At 43.7% G+C, this 20,300-nt stretch overlaps 1 protein-coding gene across 3 annotated transcripts in view; it reads left to right on the top strand.

Moving 5' to 3' along the window:
- Nucleotides 1–20,300, top strand: part of SNTA1 (syntrophin alpha 1) — a 101,104-nt gene that overhangs the window by 37,949 nt on the left and 42,855 nt on the right. For all 3 annotated transcript variants that reach the window (XM_083147666.1, XM_083147667.1, XM_083147665.1), the window contains one exon: nt 19,696–19,881. In XM_083147666.1, coding sequence (XP_083003792.1) covers nt 19,713–19,881 — 169 coding nt within the window. In that variant the 5' untranslated portion in view covers nt 19,696–19,712. The remainder of the gene's footprint in view (nt 1–19,695; nt 19,882–20,300) is intronic.

The raw sequence follows: 20,300 nt of genomic DNA, 5'->3' as shown, positions 1-20,300 counted from the left end.
ACCCCCATGTCGACCTTTTGACTGTCGACATTGCCCGTGTTGACCTAATGCTTGTGTCGACATAATGACCTGTCGACCTAGACCCATGTCCAACTTGACACGTCCACCTTGACACATGTCGACCTAGACCAATGTCGACCTAGACCAATGTCGACCTAATGGCGTTGACCCAATGCTTGTCGACTATCATGCTGTAGACCTAATGACCGTATCCCAGCCAGAGTTATCCTATTCTAGGTCATGCATACAGAATGCAGAGGGGAAACTATTTCAGATGGATCTTTTGTATACAACATAGGGATGTCCTGACGCTAGTATAGATTACTGTCAGTGAATAGAAAACTGTGGGACAGCACCATGTGTTGTAAGTAAAGGCATGCATATAGCCGCATTACCGTTCTGTTACCAAAATACCTGCATTCTAAATGCTGAAGCATGTGTGACTGCAGGAAATCTATGTGCAACTTTATTGTGGATGAAAATGTGTTTGCTCCTTGGATTATGGGACAGATGTAAGATTTATGGCTTTGATGGATGCATAAAGTTGGTTTGTATTGCTGCAGGCAGATGACCTCATGCTATACAGTTTAGACAGTATTTTGAACCATGATTGTAAACCATCAGTACAGTTTTCTAACATACAGCAAAAAAATAGGTCAAATGTTTCAGTGAAAAAAATGCAGTGATTGGAATAGTTATGACATAGATTTGACACTACTAAATTGACATGACATTTTCTTGTCCTTTAAATAGCACATAAACCCAATTTCTTTCTTTTATTTTAAAGAAACACATATAATTAGAATAGTGGACACCAAAATGTGTGTGTATATGTGTGTGTGTGTGTGTGTGTGTGTGTGTGTGTGTGTGTATGTAGTTACCATGTTGACATTCAGAATGGCAACATATTTTTTCAGAAAGTTGGAATGCTGACATTGATCATACCAACACTGACAAAATGTCAGCATTATGCTTGTCTACATTATAACTGCAGCCTAGGTTAACAGTTTCAGTTAGCCTAGGCTAAAGTTAGGGTAAGATAGTATCCTCGACATGCATAATGGGACCATGCTTAGCATGTTAACATTGCGGAATGTCATTGTCGATATGTCAACTTGTCACATGTCCATACAGGTTGAGTATCCCTTATCCAAAAGGGACCAGAAGAAATTTAGAAAATGGATTATTCTGTATTTCAGAATATTTTTATATTTCAATGATGTATCTAATATATTTTATTTGTGCATAAAACAAGGTTTCAAAACATGAAACAAAGTTTGTGTCATGAAGGGTTCTTTGGGTTTTGTGTTGTCTACTTTTTAGATAACCTCACTTTTAAAAGTTTCAGTTTCATGGATTTGAGTTTTTTTAACTCAATAGTTTAAACTAATAACAATTCTATATCAAACTATATTAGTCAGGCGAAATTCTCCTGGAAAAAAAAAAAATGGTGTTTTAGATAGAGATAGAATCATCCTATATAACAATTCCACCAGGTTCCCATACCATATACCTTGAGTCTAGCAATGTTAATGTGCAGTTGACATCATCCTCTAATAAGTAATACATTTAAAAGTGATGTTAACGAAAAAGTAGACAACACAAAACCCAAAGAACCCTTCATGACCAGCTTCTGGTTTCATTACGATTGCCGTAGAAATTAGAGCAAATAGTAAATATGTGAATGCTATACAAAGTTGACTATCTTAATAGTATCAGGTTTGAATACCGCTATTCAGATAGTCAAAAGGGTCCCAATACAATTTGAGTATCCCTTATCTAAATATCCGTTATCCAAATTATTCCAAAACCATACATTCTAGAAAGTGAAAAAAAAAAACTACTTGGGACATCTGTAACTGGCGCTACTGAGTACATGATCTGTAACTGGCGCTACTGAGTACATGAACTGTAACTGGCACTACTGAGTACATGATCTGTAACTGGCGCTACTGAGTACATGATCTGTAACTGGCGCTACTGAGTACATGATCTGTAACTGGCACTACTGAGTACATGATCTGTAACTGGCACTATTGAGTACATGATCTGTAACTGGCACTACTGAGTACATGATCTGTAACTGGCACTACTGAGTACATGATCTGTAACTGGCATCCTACATCATGCCTTCCAAAAAAACCAAGGCTGCTGGGCCTGACTCCCACAGCAGAACCTTCTACAACTCAACTCGCCTCACCCCACTCCCGCCCTGGCGACTCGGAGGCCTTAACAGTTGGTACCTTAAGACTCTTGTTTCATCAATTTAAAGATGAGGTCACCTCCGAATTCCGCACTATGCTCCAAACATGTCAACGATCCGTCGAAGACCTTGGAGAATGTACGGGACACCTAGAAACTAAAATGGGGGAGATAGTGGGCTCCCACAACGCCTTAATCGACTCTCACGACACTCTAGAGGGTGAGGTGGCGGCTTTGAGAGAAAAGGTTGCGGATCTGGAGGACCGCTCCCGCAGGAATAACCTCAAACTGAGAGGGATTCCGGAATCTGTTCCCAACACCAGCCTTCATGACTACACCATTGATGTCTTTAAAAGACACCCAAAAGGTGGGGACCGCTATGGGTACCAGGTTCGCCCCGAGCTATGCCAATATCTTCATGGGACTCTGGGAGGAGGAACATGTGTGGAGCGGGCATAGCTTTGGGGCGGATCTGGTATTCTGGTCCAGGTATATAGACGACATTGTCTTCATATGGAAGGGGAGTGAGTCCAGTTTGAAGACCTTCTGTGACCACCTTAACATGAACGATGCAAATATCGAACTCACGTTCAATATAAGCCAGACCAGTATTGACTTCCTAGATATTACTATCTTTGATAATAATGGCCATCTAGAGACCAAAACTTATACAAAACCAACTGACTGTCTCACATATATCCAGAGAAATAGCTGTCATCACAATACTTGGCTTAACGCTATCCCAGGAGGCCAGTTTAAGCGACTGAAGCGGAATTGTTCGGACATAACATCATATAAAGAACAAGCAAATAACATGGCCGATTAGGTTTATTCAGAGTGGCTACTCATCCGAAACTATTTCAGAAACTCTTATAAGAACAGGGGAGATTGATAGAGAGACCTTACTTAAACCTAAAGAAGCAAAAGAAGAGAACAATGACTTCAAATGGGCTTTCATAACCGGTTTTAATTCACAATATAAAACAATAGAAAAATCCTTTAGGAAAAACTGGAATATTCTTCTAAAGGATCCAGTTATAGGCACGCATTTACCCAGGGCCCCTAAATTTATATATAAAAAAGCACCTAACCTTAAAAACAAGCTTGTTAGAAGTGCTCTCACCACAATGAACACCAGTGGGAGGATACGTACAAAAGGGTTCCACAGGTGTGGTTTGTGTAGAGGATGTAAAATGATAAAAAGCGGAGGTCACTCAAAAACAACTGAATTATCCATCAATCAAACCTCTTATACCATTGAAAATTTCATTACGTGTAACACCCCAAATGTGGTATATGCAATCGAGTGTTCGTGTAAACTTTTTTATATCGGAAGGACATCAAGACCCTTAAAAACAAGAATAACCGAACATCTCAATAACATCAAGAAAGGTGTGGAGACGCATAACCTATCCCACCACTTTAAATTGGTACATGGATGTAACACCAATCATATTACAAGGTTTGTCGGTATAAAAGAAGTAAAAGATGACCTTAGAAAAAAGAATAAGACATCACAGTTGGCAAAAGAAGAAATGAAATGCATATATCATTTGGACACTTTACATCCCAATGGTCTTTCAAGGATTTCGAAATTAAATGGTTTTTATAAGCATTTTAATTACACCCCCTTTTTATTCCTTCATCTTTTATTAATATACTTCTTACAACCAGCGGTTTTTATTTATTACCTCCGGTACTCATTCTTTTAAAATAAATTGTTTTAATCATTATATTATTATGTGAGAAAATATCCATTTTATACTGATGACTAATTTGCACATTTCTTATTCTTCTATGTATGGTGATATGCTGAATATGTCTAATGAAATATATTCGAAGCACTTCGCACTTTATTCCCATGGAGGAGAGGAAAAAAAGGTGAGACATCATAAGCCATGATAGTTGTACCCGTGCACTAATAATAGAAGATCGGAAGTGGGGCTCCAACAGAATGTGCGATCATGACGGAAGTGGAATGGATGGCTATACTACCTCTGAAACAACATCCGGAAGCGGGGCAACGCCACCACTCATAGGCTGACGGAAACGGGGCAAGGAATAGAGAATATCAGCACTCACGCACCGCTATATACTGGCTGCTGCTACGAACTGTGAAACCGGAAGCGGGGCATCTACGTAATGTCTCCTCTGCCGGAAGTGGGGCACACAAGCCCCGTGACGCGCATCACTGCGTGACAGAAGGCGCGAAACGGCGCCCAAATCTGATTGGCTCATAGGCCTTTAAATAATTATCTGCAATGAGGTATGAACTATCCTTGAAAAAGACCGTAGTTGACGGTCGAAACGCGTTGGACCTGAGTTGGAGCACTTGCCGGGGACCGCTGTTTGGAGCCTTGTGTTGATGGTTTCCGGGACTATATTTTCATAAGCGCTTTTGAGAACTTGGTCCATCTAGTTCTCCACCGGCTCTGGTAATTGTTCTGACTTTATCCCTATGTGGCAGATCATCTTTTAAACCTTGTGTATGTTTTTTAATATATCTCCCAACGCATTCTACCCGTATGCTGTTTTGTAAATAAATTGTGTTACACCATATGCGGTTCCATTGTGTCTCCATATATACCTCTGAGACCTGGTGAAGTTCTTGGGAGGAAAGGAGTGTACTGGTACCTTTGATGTGTTTAAGAAATTTACATATTCGGAGAAGAGGAGACGTTACTCCCTATAAGGGGCGTATGGTACCTTTTTTCTTATATGAAGAATTTTGGTGAGGGGAAGGTGTTTTACGTATCCATCTGGTCGTGGTTTGCACTATCCCAAATAGCGGAGAAGAGGACCGTCCCTAGTAAGGAAGGAATGTTCCTTTCCGCTTTATAATACATCTGGCTCGCAGGAGGGAATACTACAAATTATATGTGTTTTATACACATTTTCCTTTTCATTTGTGTTTTTCTGTGGTGAGGGGTCACCACATGTTAGTATCCCCACTTGCCGACCATTAGTGCTGAGACATTTTCTGTTTCACCATTTCTCTTTACTGCTCCCTTCTGTTTCGTCCCATGACCTGCTCCTGGACCGTATCCATCGGCAACCGAGGCCCGGAGGGAGCCCCAAGGGACGTTCTGATGAGAGTTCATTTCTACCATCTCAAAGAAGCTCTACTAAAGACAGCTAGACCTTCCTCAGAAACAGCAGAGGCCTTAGGATCGCTACAACTATTTGGAGATCTCTCCCAAAGTACCCTATCTAAGAGACGCTCTCTTCAACCTATAACCTCAGCTCTTCGCAAGGCAGCCATCCCATACAGGTGGGGTTTTCCCACTAAAATCCTGATCGCTAGAGAGGGCTCTACCATTATCATCTCTAACGTGGAGGATGGCTTGAAGCTACTGGCAAAGTGGAACCTTGCAGAACACTCTGAGGCCTCTTCTCCAGGCCGCCGACTCCAGCCGGACTGGTCAGTGGTCGAGAAGCAAAATTAATGTCCTGGACCTTCAATTCAATATGCCCCGTATATCCTTTTATTATTCAGTGACTCAGTTTTACATTGTTTGACCGTTGAACATTCTCTTCATTCTTCATAATGTTACTGGGGTCTATACTGGGGTTGCTAGTAGACCTAGGGTGCTGGACTGCGTCCAATGTTTAGACCTAGATTCAGTTTATTTGCAGATCCTGATCCCTGAGATCTGCGTGGGGAGATATAACATTGATTCCTACAGTTACCTGTAAATGAGTTGCTGGTTAGCTTGATGTGTGAGGCGGTGGTCCTTTGGCGCCTCACTTGGGCTCCTCTTGGAGTCTCCTTATTTCCTTTGTTTTTGTTTTGTCCCTTTGTCTATTTGTGTCCCATTGTGTTTCCCTTTCTTGTCTTGTCTGTTTCTTCTTACTGTCTTACACCTATAGAGTATAACATTAAGATTTTAGAGATAACAAATATGTACATCTTTAGACTATTTTCTATTCTCTACAATGGTAAACATTATTTCACTAAATGTTAAAGGCTTGAAAATTCTCAAAAAAGAAAATTAGCTTTTTAATTTTTTCATAAAAAAACAGGCGAGTATAGTCGCCATCCAAGAAACTCACTTTAAGAACTCTGATCTGGTCATTTTCCATGTTTCTATATGGCAAATGGCCCGACTACGAAGGCTGGAGTAGCTGTCCTTATCTCAAATAACTGCCCCTTCACTTTGGAATCCCAGGTTTCCGAACCAGAGAGTCGTTTTCTTATATTGGTTGGGTCCCTCGACGGTAAAATGGTCACCCTGGTGTCGTGTTATGCCCCTAACTCAAAGCAATTGCAATTTTGCAGGAAGGTCTGTGCTACTGTACAGCGCTGTGCGAACGGAGCGATTATGATGCTAGGGGACTTTAACTTAGTCGTTGACCCTATAGTTGACAAGTCCAGCTCGACTAAATCACCCCTCCATTGCCCCCGATACGCGCATCTAAGAACCCTACTGGTTTCCGTCATATACTAGGTGAATTCGATCTCTATGATGCATGGCGTACCAAACACTCGAGAGACAGATATTTCACATTCTATTCTCATGTACATTCCTCTTATTCTAGAATTGATTTAGTTTTGACAGATAAAAGGACGCTATCGTCTATCTCCAAAATTGAAATTTTGCCTATGTCTTAGTCCGATCATTCCCCTATCCTAGTTGTCTGGGATGTCAGCGCCCGGAACACTACACCAGGCCTATGGAGGATGGGTAATTACTGTATATACTATCTCAGCCAGAGGTTCTTAAATCCATTCAACAAGCCATCAAATCTTACCTTGACACTAATTCCCCTGAAGACACCAATATATTTAATCACTGGTGTTCACTTAAAGCAGTTATACGAGGGTCTATCATTCAAGCTGCCGCCAGGATCAAGAGAGCGAACAAAAATAATTTAGAGTTAGCAGAACAGGAAATGACTAGATTGGAGGAAGCACACAAAGCAGACCCCCTTAATAAAACCCTTTATAGACAGTTGCTGTTAGGGAGGGAAGAAGTGAACTTCAAGAGGTGCAACGAAACATGTCTCGCCTTAGTCAGATATTTTATGTCTTCGAAGGCCCGAATCCATCATGTTTCCGGGGGGGGGCAGGGTTTCGGACCCAGGTGAGATAGCTAACGCAAATTGTAGCAATCCCTAAACCAGGCAAATCACCTGCATCGGTTTTAAACTACTGCCCAATAGCGTTGATGTTAAAATGTATGCCAAATTGGTAGCAAATCGTCTCTGCCCCCTTCTCCCCTCCCTTATAAATCCAGATCAAGTGGGTTTTGTGCCAGGTAGACAAGCCCCAGACAATACTCGCAGAATCTTTAATATTATGCGATTTTCACAAAACTCCTTTATTAGTGCTGTTGTTAGACGCAGAAAAAGCCTTCGATAGGCTGCATTGGGGCTATCTCAAATCCGTGCTGCTCTCCTTTGGCTTCCAAGGTAGATTTTTAGATTCTATAATGGCCCTATACTCGTCCCGGTCTGCAAAAATATTTGTTAATGGAACCCTCTCCTCTAGTTTTAACATCACAAATGGAACTCGGCAGGGTTGTCCTCTTTCGCCCCCCATTTTCGCACTGGCTATAGAACCTCTGGCTGAGACCATCAGAAATGACCAAGAGGTGGAGGGACCTGAAATTGGGAATACCTCTCACAAAATTAGTCTATTCGCTGACGATATCTTGTTATGTATATTAAACCCTACTTCCTCTCTACCCAAACTACACAATATTCTTGACAAGTATGCTAAAATATCATATTATAAACTTAATACAACTAAAACGGAAGCCCCTCCGCTTAACATTCCCCTGGCGACACTGTCCCTTTTTAAAGATTCTCACAAATACGCTTGGCAGTCGCGGGCTATTCAATACCTAGGAGTCCATCTGTCTAGAGATGCTGACCTCATTGATTGTAACTTTGCCCCCTGTTAGGCTCACTTGAGAAACTTACGCAGGATTGGCTACTCCACGAAATCTCCTGGTTGGGCCGTATAGCAGCGGCCAAGATGATGTTATTACCCAAACTAATGTACCTGTTTCGCGCTATCCCTAGATCTATCCCCATACACCGCTCCCTCAGGATTAATAGATTATTCTCTCGATACATATGGAAAGGAGCCAGACCACGTATTGCCAGACACACCCTGGTGCTACCAAAAGATTCTGGTGGGGTCGTGTACCCTGACCTTGATAGCTACCATTCAGCTTGCATCCTTAGTCAGGTATTTTTCCTTCCTAAGTTCCCACCTGGACGGGCCCAGGAGCTGCAATCAGGACCACTATGGGCGTCTGGCATGCGGTGATGGCGACGGACCCAGATGATTCCCTACCGGCTCCTTGCCTCCCTATTAAAACTTTGGCTAGCCTTATCCCTGATCTTCGTCTGGGCGCTTGGATTGGGAGTGATTGCGTGCTTGAAAGACATCTTGGCAGGGCATAAAGTGGTCATGGAGAGTTGGGGGAACTCATTTCTCTATGCCACCTAATTACATCCCCTCCACATCCCCCATTAGGCAGAGACAGGGCCAGTGGTAGGGTTTTTGGCATCCCCCTGCAAACTAGAATGCTTTGCTGTGAGAATTACTGTGCAGAGCCAATGTGGAGGTTAAAATGTTTCACCTCACCATTTGAGGTGGTGGAACTCAGTTCCACCCTGTTCCCCCTCACTTTAAGCCCTGCATCTTGGGCGCGGGTTCCCTTCTTTCTTTCTACCAGCTTCAGACACAATTCCATATACCTAAACAAGATTTGGTACTCTTTACCTAGAAGGGTGCCCACGATTTTGATCATAGGCATCGCAAGGTAAAAAATTGCGTCGGTCGCATCGCATGCAACCAAAAAATCGCATGCGATGCCACCGACGTGATTACCGCGATTTTACATAGGGAACAATGTTAAATGGGTCAATTGACCCGATTTAACATAGGGAACAATGTTAAATGGCCCACAGACCCCAAATAGCCACCCTGGGCCCCCCAATTGTTAACGCCACCCCACGATCAACGCGAACCCGAAGCGTGGCGAGCGCTGCGAGCCCGCGTGGGGCGGCGGTACGCGTCCTCCGACCTTTTCATACCCCCACTATCCACGTCGGCGTGGAGTTGAGAATAGATAGTGTGGCAAGCCCGAAGCGTGGCGAGCGGACGCGGATACCTGTGAAGCCCGCGAAGGGACGCGCATACCTGTGAAGGTTTCCACGTTCCCTCGCGGGGCTCGCTGCGCTCGCCACGCTTCGGGCTCGGTGGCTCGCTGCGCTCGCCACACTATCTATTCTCAACTCCACGCCGACGTGGATAGTGGGGGTATGAAAAGGTCGGAGGACACGTACCGCCGCCGCTCGCCACGCTTCGGGTTCACGTTGATCGTGGGGTGGCGTTAACAATTGGCTATTTGGGGTCTGTGGCCCATTTAACATTGATCCCTATGTTAAATCGGGTCAATTGACCCATTTAACATTGTTCCCTATGTAAAATCGCGGTAATCGCGTCGGTCGCATCGCATGCGATTTTTTTCAAGTCCTGCTTTGGGATCTCTAGATGTCTGCATCACTGCGAAATGTTTTACAAGTTATGTCATAGGGCCTATTTCACTCCTCGGCGGCTTCACTCCATTTGGCCCTCGACATCTAACCTCTGTTGGAGGAACTGTGTATGTGTTGGCTCTTTACTACACATTTTTTGGGAATGCCCAATCCTGTGGCCACTGTGGAGTGAGGTATTCTCCCTAATGAAAGAAGTCCTGGGATTGTCGGTAACACTGGAGCCTACGGTGGCCCTGCTCCATAGCATCCCATTCCCATTGCTTAGTTGTGATAAATATATACTGGGCCACATTCTAATCACCACTAAGGCGGCCATTGGCCGACTATGGAAATCCCCTTCTGTGCCTAATATTCAACTTATTATCAATAACGTACATAAACACTTTATTTTTGAGACTGCTGGTAGTAAATATTCTTCTTCGCCTTCCTCAATACAGATCAAGTGGTTTAAGTGGGGAGAGTTTCGGGAAAGGGGAGGTCAGCCCCTCGACCACATTGAACCTGTTGATTTATTAGTCCTGCACTCGCCCGGGATGAATGATTGATCCCCTAGTTTTTTGGTGTTATTTAGGGGGTTGCTAATAAGCCTCTCTTTCTTTGTGTTTCCCCTTGTTGTGTCTGCCTCCTGCTTGTGTCTGTCTTTACCTACTTCTTACTGTTTATTCTCAGTTTTATTAAATATGGGACAATTCCTTGGGATATTAATCTAATACTGGGCAAGCTACGACTCTGTCAGCCTGACGCACCTTTCTGTATGTGGAGAAAGTTTTTTTTTTTATTTGTCTTATCGCTTCTTTGGTAACGTCTATTGCATATGCTTGCATTATGGCATGTTCATGTATATTCCAGTTTGTCCTATTAATAAAAATCGAATGTTTAAAAAAGAAAACAAGTACTTAAAGAAAGTAAAAAACTGAACATTGGTGTGTACGAGGGGATGCCCACATTTTGTAAACAAAAACCACCAATGGATCATCTGCACTCACCAAGGACATTATTAATGTGATTCTATGTACTTCACTCTGCAAAATGAAATTAAAAACATGTTCATTTCAATGTCCTCTTCCCAATATCTGTCCAAGAAAGACAGATTCCCCATATCTTTATGCTTCCCTGATATACCATTTGTTATAATCTGAACATAAGAACATTTGGTGAGTGAAGAATCTGAATGAAGCCAGCATGGCAAGGTGAGTGGGATATTGGGAGGAAGGGCATCCTAATCAAAATATCAGGATTACTTAGTATTGCAATTTCTGCTTCATATATCTGGGAGCTACTGTAGACTATAATGACGATGCTTGTCAAAGTAAGTGGTGCTGTTCCTTATATACTTAGAGTAAAGGTAATCACATCAAAATGGAAATGCCTCACTCTGTAAATGTATGCTAGGTAAACTAGCAGAGGAGGCAAGAAAAGGTTCTGCTACCGCCTACATTATTGCCAATAACTGCAATTTACTCATTGATTCCAATCAGTGACTTGGGATGTGGGATGGGCATTCACAGCAATGACAGTATGCAGCAATTAAACTCTTGTTCATTTTTTGGTTAACCACAGCTATTCTGGCATTGAATGGAATTCACTATTAAAGCATACCCTCTCTTCAACAACATATTCATTTTACATTTTTTATCGGAAGGTAGTTTCTCTTTAAGAAGTCAGACGAACACAGAAAGTGTGCTGGTCATACAGACATTTCTAAGAGGTCATCTGTTCCTAAATGGCAATGATCTGCTTAAGGAGTCACTCCTAAGACTAGCATGTCATATTGAACATGACTGAACCGCAGTGCTTGAGGCTTGCCCCTTGTAAGCACCAATGTATTCTAATAGCTGTGACACGTTCAACCAGTGACTGCTAAAATCAAGGCTATTTTAAATCTGGGCATGCAATCTTACTTTGGGCATTTTAAATATTTATTTAGAATAAAATGCTTTCATATCAAGTTTCTCATTTACTATGCGCTATTCAGAAAAATGTTTAGGATCTTTTATCGGCCTCCACATACAAGGCTATATTTAGACATACCACTGCCTCAAGCCTACACATTTGCCTATATTCTTCTTAATGTAAATAGTTGAGAAAAAACAGTCATAGTTTAGTGCAAATTGGAATCCGCTGTGACGCAGGCCTCATAACAGAGATGCAAAGTTCAGATGATACAGGGGTTTATTTAGTGAAATATGAGTAAATTACAGATGGAGCCTTCTTAAACTAGTCGTCTCTGGATAGCCATGGCTCACCAAGGCCTATTGTTCTCAGCTGCAATACAATACAGAAGGGGAACAGCATAGGATTAAGTCTGACAGCTCTGGCTCACTTAGGGGCCCATTTATCAAACCATATTTGCGGCTAAATCCCCGAAAACACCAGTTTTCTGGGGTAAGCCGCAAATTTTAAGTTTCCCCAATTGTATCAAAGGGGGACCACGGCAGGAATCTACGATCCCTTCTGCGATCCCCCTGCACCGCTGCCGCCACATTGCCCATAGGTTTCTATGGGGATGCAAAGCTGCCCGATGTATCAACAGGCAGCCCGGCTTCGCATCCCTGGGCTATTGCCATTCTGAGATGGCGATAGCCCATTGTAGCCTATGGGCTACACACTGCAGTGCCATCAGTGGGGGTCAGTGCATAACCGTGCATTCGCAGACCCCCCTGGCTTCCGGGTCAGCGCTTCGCAGGGATTGGCTTCTTTCGGAGCCATGTCCCTGCCCCCTAAAATTTGATACATCCAGCCAGTGTGATCGCATTTTACAATGCGATCCTGAGCGGTAATATTTCGCCCAGATCGAATTGTAAATGCGATCATGGTAAATGGGGCCCTTAATCCTTATAGATGACTCTATCTGTAGTACAACATTCAGGGTGCTTTTCTGGCATCTGTATATCACCAGCTTTATCTAAAACCTCATACAGGGGATGATTAGTACTATAATATACTATAATATACCTCGCTACATTTGGGCAGCTGAACCCTGGACCCCTGCCAGGCCAGTGCTGAAAAAGAGGTGTGGTTTCACAAATAAGGGTGCATGTCTTTGAAGGGATTACGCTCCCTTGAGCCACGTCTCATCCTGTCATTACTATTGGGGAATGGCCAGCGCTCTGTGAGGTGCCGGCCATGTCCCCTGTTCCTTTTGTCTCCGTGAATAGGCGATGTGCGAATGTGAGTCTACTTACAAGTGACAGGGGGACTCCCAACTGCAGGACACTTGCCACTGCAGGACACTTGCTCATGGGTGGGAAAGAGGGACAGTCACAATAAATGTGGCTGTCCGGTGAAAATTGGGACATTTGGGAGGAATGATTGTGATATAGTAATGTTTAAAGCGTCTGTCTGTATGTTGTCAGAGTCCATGCACAGGACTGTGTATGCACAGGGCATTTATCATGGACTTTCTCAATGGGAAGGAGAGAGAGGTGGGTGTAAGAGAAAGATTGTAGGCAGAAAGGTGAGAAAGATGGGAGTATAAATGATAGAGGAGGAATTAATTCATATGACCAGGATGACTTAGCAGTTATTACTCTTCTCAGGTTGATTATATATGTGCATGTGCTGAAACAACAACTCCCCTCAGCAGGCTGCTTGGATGAGTGCAGGGAGGAGCTGAGGGAGTGAGAAAGCAGGAGGGAAAATGTCTCCTGTTTCTGTCCATTTCTGCAGGTAAAAAATGACAGCGCCTGCAAGAGATGACATTATGAGTTTCATCTAAAAATGATGCTACAGTCAGCTCCTCACTGACATTTTACAGACACATGACAGTTTTCAACAAAAGACGAGGGAAGCTCATATAAATATTGTTCCTGCACCGCCCCCATTGCTGCCTATGTGGACTGCAGGATTGTGCAGGCAGAGTAATCAGTGATTTCTCCATACTTATAGGTATAAAATATGGAGATTATGAAAAACTGATAATCAAAGATCTTTCCATCTGTATTGCTGGAGAAATCTGTGTTGTGTTGGGTATGGTTTATTACAGGGGTGGCCAACCAGTCAGAAACAAAGAGCCAAAAAATATGTTTAGAGATGCTGAAGAGCCAACATCATGCACATACGTACATTTACACACCGCCACCCTCATACACACATTTACACACCGCCATCCTCATACATGATTACATTTATACACCGCCACCCTCATACATACAAACATACATACATACATGCCATTTATACACCGCCACCCTCATACATACATACTGTACATACCATTTATACACCGCCACCCTCATACATACATACATACATACATACATACCATTTATACACCACCACCCTCATACATACCATTTACACACCACCACCCTTATACATACATACATACTGTACATACCATTTATACACTGCCACCCTCATACATACATACATACATACCATTTATACACCGCCACCCTCATACATACATACTGTACATACCATTTATACACCACCACCCTTATACATACCATTTACACACCACCACCCTTATACATACATACATACATACTGTACATACCATTTACACACCGCCACCCTCATACATACCATTTACACACCACCACCCTCATACATACATACTGTACATGCCATTTATACACCGCCACCCTCATACATACATACATACATACATACATACCATTTATACACCACCACCCTCATACATACCATTTACACACCACCACCCTTATACATACATACATACTGTACATACCATTTACACACCGCCACCCTCATACATACCATTTACACACCACCACCCTCATACATACCTACATACTGTACATACCATTTATACACCGCCACCCTCATACATACATACATACATACATACATACATACATTTATACCCCGCCACCCTCATACATACAGTACATACACCACTCTCATCTATCAATCCATACACTGCCTTCTTCATACATACATACATACATACATACATGCATACATATATCCATACACTGTCTCTCTCATATACATCCATCCATTGCCTCTAACGCTATACAGTACATATAAATGCAAACTCTACCTCCATCAACATAACAGTGCAGCTACATATATGGTCGGCTCAGCAGAACGCTGCATAGGAAAATATAAAGCCGGGAGGGAAGGAGGGTGCCGCTAGCAGCACGCTCACGCTGTGCAGGGACTGGGAGGGGGATGACGCCAGACGTCTGTCATATATGGGGAGAGGGGGGGGGACGGTGCTTCGTGGCCGTTCGCTATGGTATGCAGCCGCTCACTGTGGGGAGGCGTGGGCTGCCCACAGTGATCGGGAAGAACTTACACGGCACTGCAACAGGCTGGGGGTGGTTGAAGGAGCCGCAGCTCAGTAAGGGAAGAGCCGCATGCGGCTCGAGAGCCGCGGGTTGGCCACCCCTGGTTTATTAGGTCGACTTGTATAAGGTTGGGGCAGTACGGATGGTGTAATGTATAGCATTACTGCCTCACAGCGCTGAGGTCATGGGTTAAATTTCCACCATGGCTCTAACTGTGTGGAATTTGTATCTTCTCCTCGTACTTGCGTGGGTTTCCTCCGGGTACTCCGGTTTCCTCCCACAATCCAAAAATATACTGGTAGGTTAATTGGCAACCAAAAAAATTAACCCTAGAATGTCTGTTTGTGCATGTACATGTGGTAGGGTATATAGATTGTAAGCTCCACTGGGGCAGGGACTGATGTGAATGCTCAAATATTCTCTGTAAAGCGCTGCGGAATCTGTGTGCGCCTTATAGGAAACTGCTAATAAATTATAATAAATAATAAATAAACTAGAAGTAGACAGAAATAAAATGTCAACGTGAAAATGAAAGACTACTGTACATGAGGTGTTTTTTTAGGTTTTTGGGCTGTCTGTTTTGAACTTTTAACCCATGGACCCGCAATTACTGTAACGCCTCCCCTTGCATGGCTAGAATGCTTCAGGCCAGGTTACCGGCAGTCAGTATACTGAGAGCTGGAATTGTGACATTCCAGAGGTAGTGTAAAGGTGGCCATACACCTTCAGATCTGGCTGGTTAGAACAAAAATCTGGTAATATCTGAATGACAGTTTGTCAGTTTTCCAGCATTTCCAAGCAAATGGTCCTTTGTTCTCATCCATAACCATGTTTTTGTTCCAACCAGCCAGATCTGAAGATAAATCTGTAGGTGCATGGCCACCTTTAGTACTGGGGTTAGGATTAAGCACTGGGGGTGGTGTGTGTTTGTGTCATAGGATCGACTGTATGAAGGTCAGCATACATTAGTTCGACCATCAAAGGTCGACAGGTCTTAGGTAGACACATGAAATAGGTCATCAAAGCTAAGATCGGAAGGTTGACACAAGTATTAGGTCGACAGTCAAAAGGTCGATATAAGGTTTTCGACAAATCAGTGTCCTGCGTCGGCTTGCTGCGCTGTCCATTTTTTGGACACGTTGACTTGCTACGCTGGACGCACTATTATATTATCCCTTAGTGCAGTGTTTTTCAACCACTGCGCCGTGCCACACTAGTGTGCCTTGAGCTGTTCTCAAGTGTGCCCCCACATCAGACTTGCCTACCCTCCCGCATTCAGCGGGAGGCTCCCGATTTTTGCAGGAGCCTCCCGCTGCCCCGCAAACCTGCCCCCACCTCCCGGTTTTTGCGGGGCCTTCAGTACATTCCGGACTGCGCATGTGCGCGCACCACTTCCGAGGGACCTGCAATCCAGTACATGACAGCCGGCACCGCAGGGTTGTGGGAAGCCGATGCTGTGTATATTGGGCGGAAGTCCGTACAGCAGAAGGAACAGGAGAGTCTGTCAGTCAGGGCTTCCTTCAGATGCTGGCTCCGCCCACCCACTCACACAGAGTGAGCTCCGTGCAACGCTCTTCCTGGCCTGCTCCTGTCACCGGCTGCCATGTGCTGCATCCACCACACTGCCAGCTCCCTGCACCTCCCAGGAAGGGACAACAGCACAGCCAGGCGAGTGCTGTGTACTGGGGGAGTGATGGGCTGTGTGTAATCTGGCACTTGTAGGATTTACTTTGGGGCTATGTGTACTAGTCTGGGGGAGAGGGGGCTGTCATATGCCTGTGGGTACTCTGTGTAATGTGTGTGTGGGGGGCTGTGTATAATGTCATATGGGGGACTGTGTATAATGTCATATGGGGGGGGGGGGCTGTGTATAATGTCATATGGGGGGGGGCTGTGTATAATGTCATATGGGGGGCTGTGTATAATGTCATATGGGGGGACTGTGTATATTATAATGTCATATGGGGGGACTGTGTATATTATAATGTCATATGGGGGGACTGTGTATAATGTCATATGGGGGGACTGTGTATAATGTCATATGGGGGGGCTGTGTATAATGTCATATGGGGGGGCTGTGTATAATGTCATATGGCGGGCTGTGTATAATGTAATATGGGTGGGCTGTGTATAATGTAATATGGTGCTGTGTGTTATATATGGGGGGCTGTGTATAATGTAATATGGTGCTGTGTGTTATATATGGGGGGCTGTGTACAATGTAATATGGTGCTTTGTGTACATAGTCTAATATGGGGTGGGTGGGTGTAATGTAGCTTGGTGCTGTGTGTACTGGGTGTAGTACTTGGAAGGGGTATGCTGTGTTACCCATACAGACTTGACAATTTGCTTCATGAGCAATATTGTTAAGTTTACTATCAGGAGCGCTTGTCGTTTGTTGTGTACAGACAGGGCAATATTATGATACCGTTCATTATATTGCCATGTGTGTGCTCACCATAAAATGTAATGCACCAGGTGCTGTGTGTGGATGAGGTACAATACTTCTATTCTTTTTTTTTTTTTTCTTTATTTGCTGCTTTTAGTACTATAGCATACCTCACAATTGTCCCAATTACAGCAGGACAGTCCCGCTATTTGGAGACTGACCCGCTGTCCTTTCCACGTGGGTAATTGGGGGGAGCCGAAGTTCACCGCTGCTTTGCTCTGCAGAGCAGCTGGTGATCGCTAAAGTGATGCCATAAGCCTGCACATGGCATCTCTTCAGCGCAGGGACGGAGGGAGTGCAGGCAGGGAGCTACCCAGCTGCTAGGAATGATGAAAATGGGGGTTGCGGTGCTTGTCCATGCCCTCTCCCCAAGGCCACACCCATCTTGTGTGTAGCTCCGCCCATTCTTGGGCCGGCCACGCCTTCGGCGCGACAGGTCGCAGTTTGAAGCGGCACAGCGCATTTTACTAGCACCTGGAATCTCCCTGAAACTAGTTTTCAAAAGTAGGCAAGTATGCCCCACATCTAGAGATGCCCAAACCAGTGTACAGCCACCACCAGTTCAACTGTTATTTACTGGTCTCTTCTTTTCATGTAAAGGGCCAATGTATTTTATTTGTGTTACCTGTGGGGACCAGTGTGATTGTTTTTTATATGGGGGCCAATAGGTTTGTTGTTTTCCTGTGGGGGCCAATGTGTTTTGCCCTGTAGGTATCTCATGGTGTGTCTTGGCCATTTTTAAATCTTATTTAGTGTGCCGCAAGGTAAAAAGGTTGAAAATTACTGCCTTAGTGGATAGTAGTGCATGAAACACCGCCTGTTGGCTCAAAAAAGTGAAAAACACATGTCGACCTTATTACTGTTGACCTAGCCATTCTCAACCTAATTGTTGTGTCGACTTTGCATCCACGTTGGCCTATTTAAGGTGTCACCCTAAGCCATATCTACTTTCAGTGGTTGACCAAAAACATAGATTCCCTGTGCGAACACCCGGGGACCAAAGTAATCAGACTAACCGCCTTTATTCCCTGTCAAAGCCCCACGAGTGTTTTATCAGTCGGCTCAAAATAAAGTGAAAAACTCATATTGACCTTTTGACTGTCGACCTTTCCATTGTCGACCTAATGCTTGTGTCGACCTTAGCCCGTGACCTATTTCATGTGTTGACCTAAGCCATGTCGACCTTTAGTGGTCAACTTAATGTATGTCAACATTTATAGTGTAAAACTATCAACAGAATTCCCAGTTTGATGCACGTTCACATGCAAAAACCCAGGATTTCCATGTATGCGTGAAAGGGGTATAAGTGTGACTTCATGATCCAAATAAACTAAGGAGGTCATTCTGGTTGACTCACTAAGCAGCGTTAGTTTGCTGCTTAGCAAGCCTTTTAACGCCACCCGCCGGGCGTACGAATGCACGCCCCCTGCCTCACTGCAAATGGATGTTTTGCAGTGCATTTGATGGTCACCGGCCATCAAATGATTTCTATAGTGCTCGCAAATGCAAACGCCCCCTTCACACCCCCACATTGCGAGAGCCATAGAGACTATGCAGGTCTCCGAAGGCCCCCTCATAAAAGTCCTGCACATGCGCATAAGCGAGGATGTGCATGCGCAGAGCTTCAACATCGAACCACGTTCATCAGAATGACCTCCTAACTCAGGACTTTTTTTTTTGTTTGTTTGAAGCCTCATAGGGCTGTATACATAAATTCTGAGTCCGGGGTGAGATGAGGTGGTGGCTTTCCATGATGTTTAAGTCTTTCTGTTGTGCGGTATGGTTGGGGTAGGGCTGGGAAGGCATTTTGTGGTAAAATGAGGCTAAAAATAGGTGACCAATCGACAAAAAATGAAAAGACCAAATCAAGTAAATTAATTGTCTTTAAATAAGTCAGATACAAATACTATGAAATTATTATTATTATTATTATTATTATTATTATTAGTAGTGTTAATTTCTAGCACCCGCTATCTTTGAAAACCCATGCAGTTTCTCTTCCCTGCCTGGGGTATCGCTGTCTGCTGTGGTGTTTCTAGCACAGGTCTGGTTTGCACATCAGTGCTGATATACAGACCACACTGTGCTAGAAGCACTACAGCAGACAGTGACACACCAGGCAGGGAAGAGGAACTGCATGGGTTTTCAAAGATAGCGGGTGCTAGAAGGAACACTAATTAGTAGTAGTAGTAGTAGTAGTATTTGTTTTTGTATTTAACTTTTAATATGTATTAGTCATGTATTTATTTCTTGTTATACATTTTACAGGCGGAAGGGAAAACAAGATGCCTATCCTCATCTCCAAGATTTTCAAGGGTTTAGCTGCGGACTTGACAGGTGCTCTCTATGTGGGGGATGCCATTTTGTCTGTGAATGGGGCTGACTTGTCTGATGCTACTCACGATGATGCAGTGCAAGCTCTGAAGAAGACTGGTAAAGAGGTGGTGCTGGAAGGTAAGCTTTTCTACTTACTCAATTTTTTAGCGACGTCCAGTCAATTTAGAGACAAATTGATCCATGGACGTTTGTGATATTGGGTGAGGAAGTGACAATATGGAGCTACATGGAAAAGTAGAAAGTATTGTTATGGAAATTGATTCTATGAAGCATAAGAATTGGTGCTGCAGGACATTTGTAGTTTAACTCTCCCACACTGTTATACTGGGGCCAGGAATTCCTCCTGACTCTGATGATTCTCTCACAGCTGTTAAGTGGAACTTGCACATTCCAGGGATGTTGGGAGGGGAATGTGGGAGGCTTAGAACACAAACTCACAGCTTCATATTAAATAATTCATAGGGAAATCTACTGGTAAGGTATAAAAAAAGTGAAGGTGTAGTTTTATATGACAGACCTTGAGAAGAAACACCACA

Source organism: Crinia signifera, chromosome 6, assembly GCF_055691185.1.
Source record: "Crinia signifera chromosome 6, ASM5569118v1, whole genome shotgun sequence".
Lineage (NCBI taxonomy): Eukaryota > Metazoa > Chordata > Amphibia > Anura > Myobatrachidae > Crinia > Crinia signifera.
This window is presented reverse-complemented; position numbering and strand designations above follow the sequence as displayed.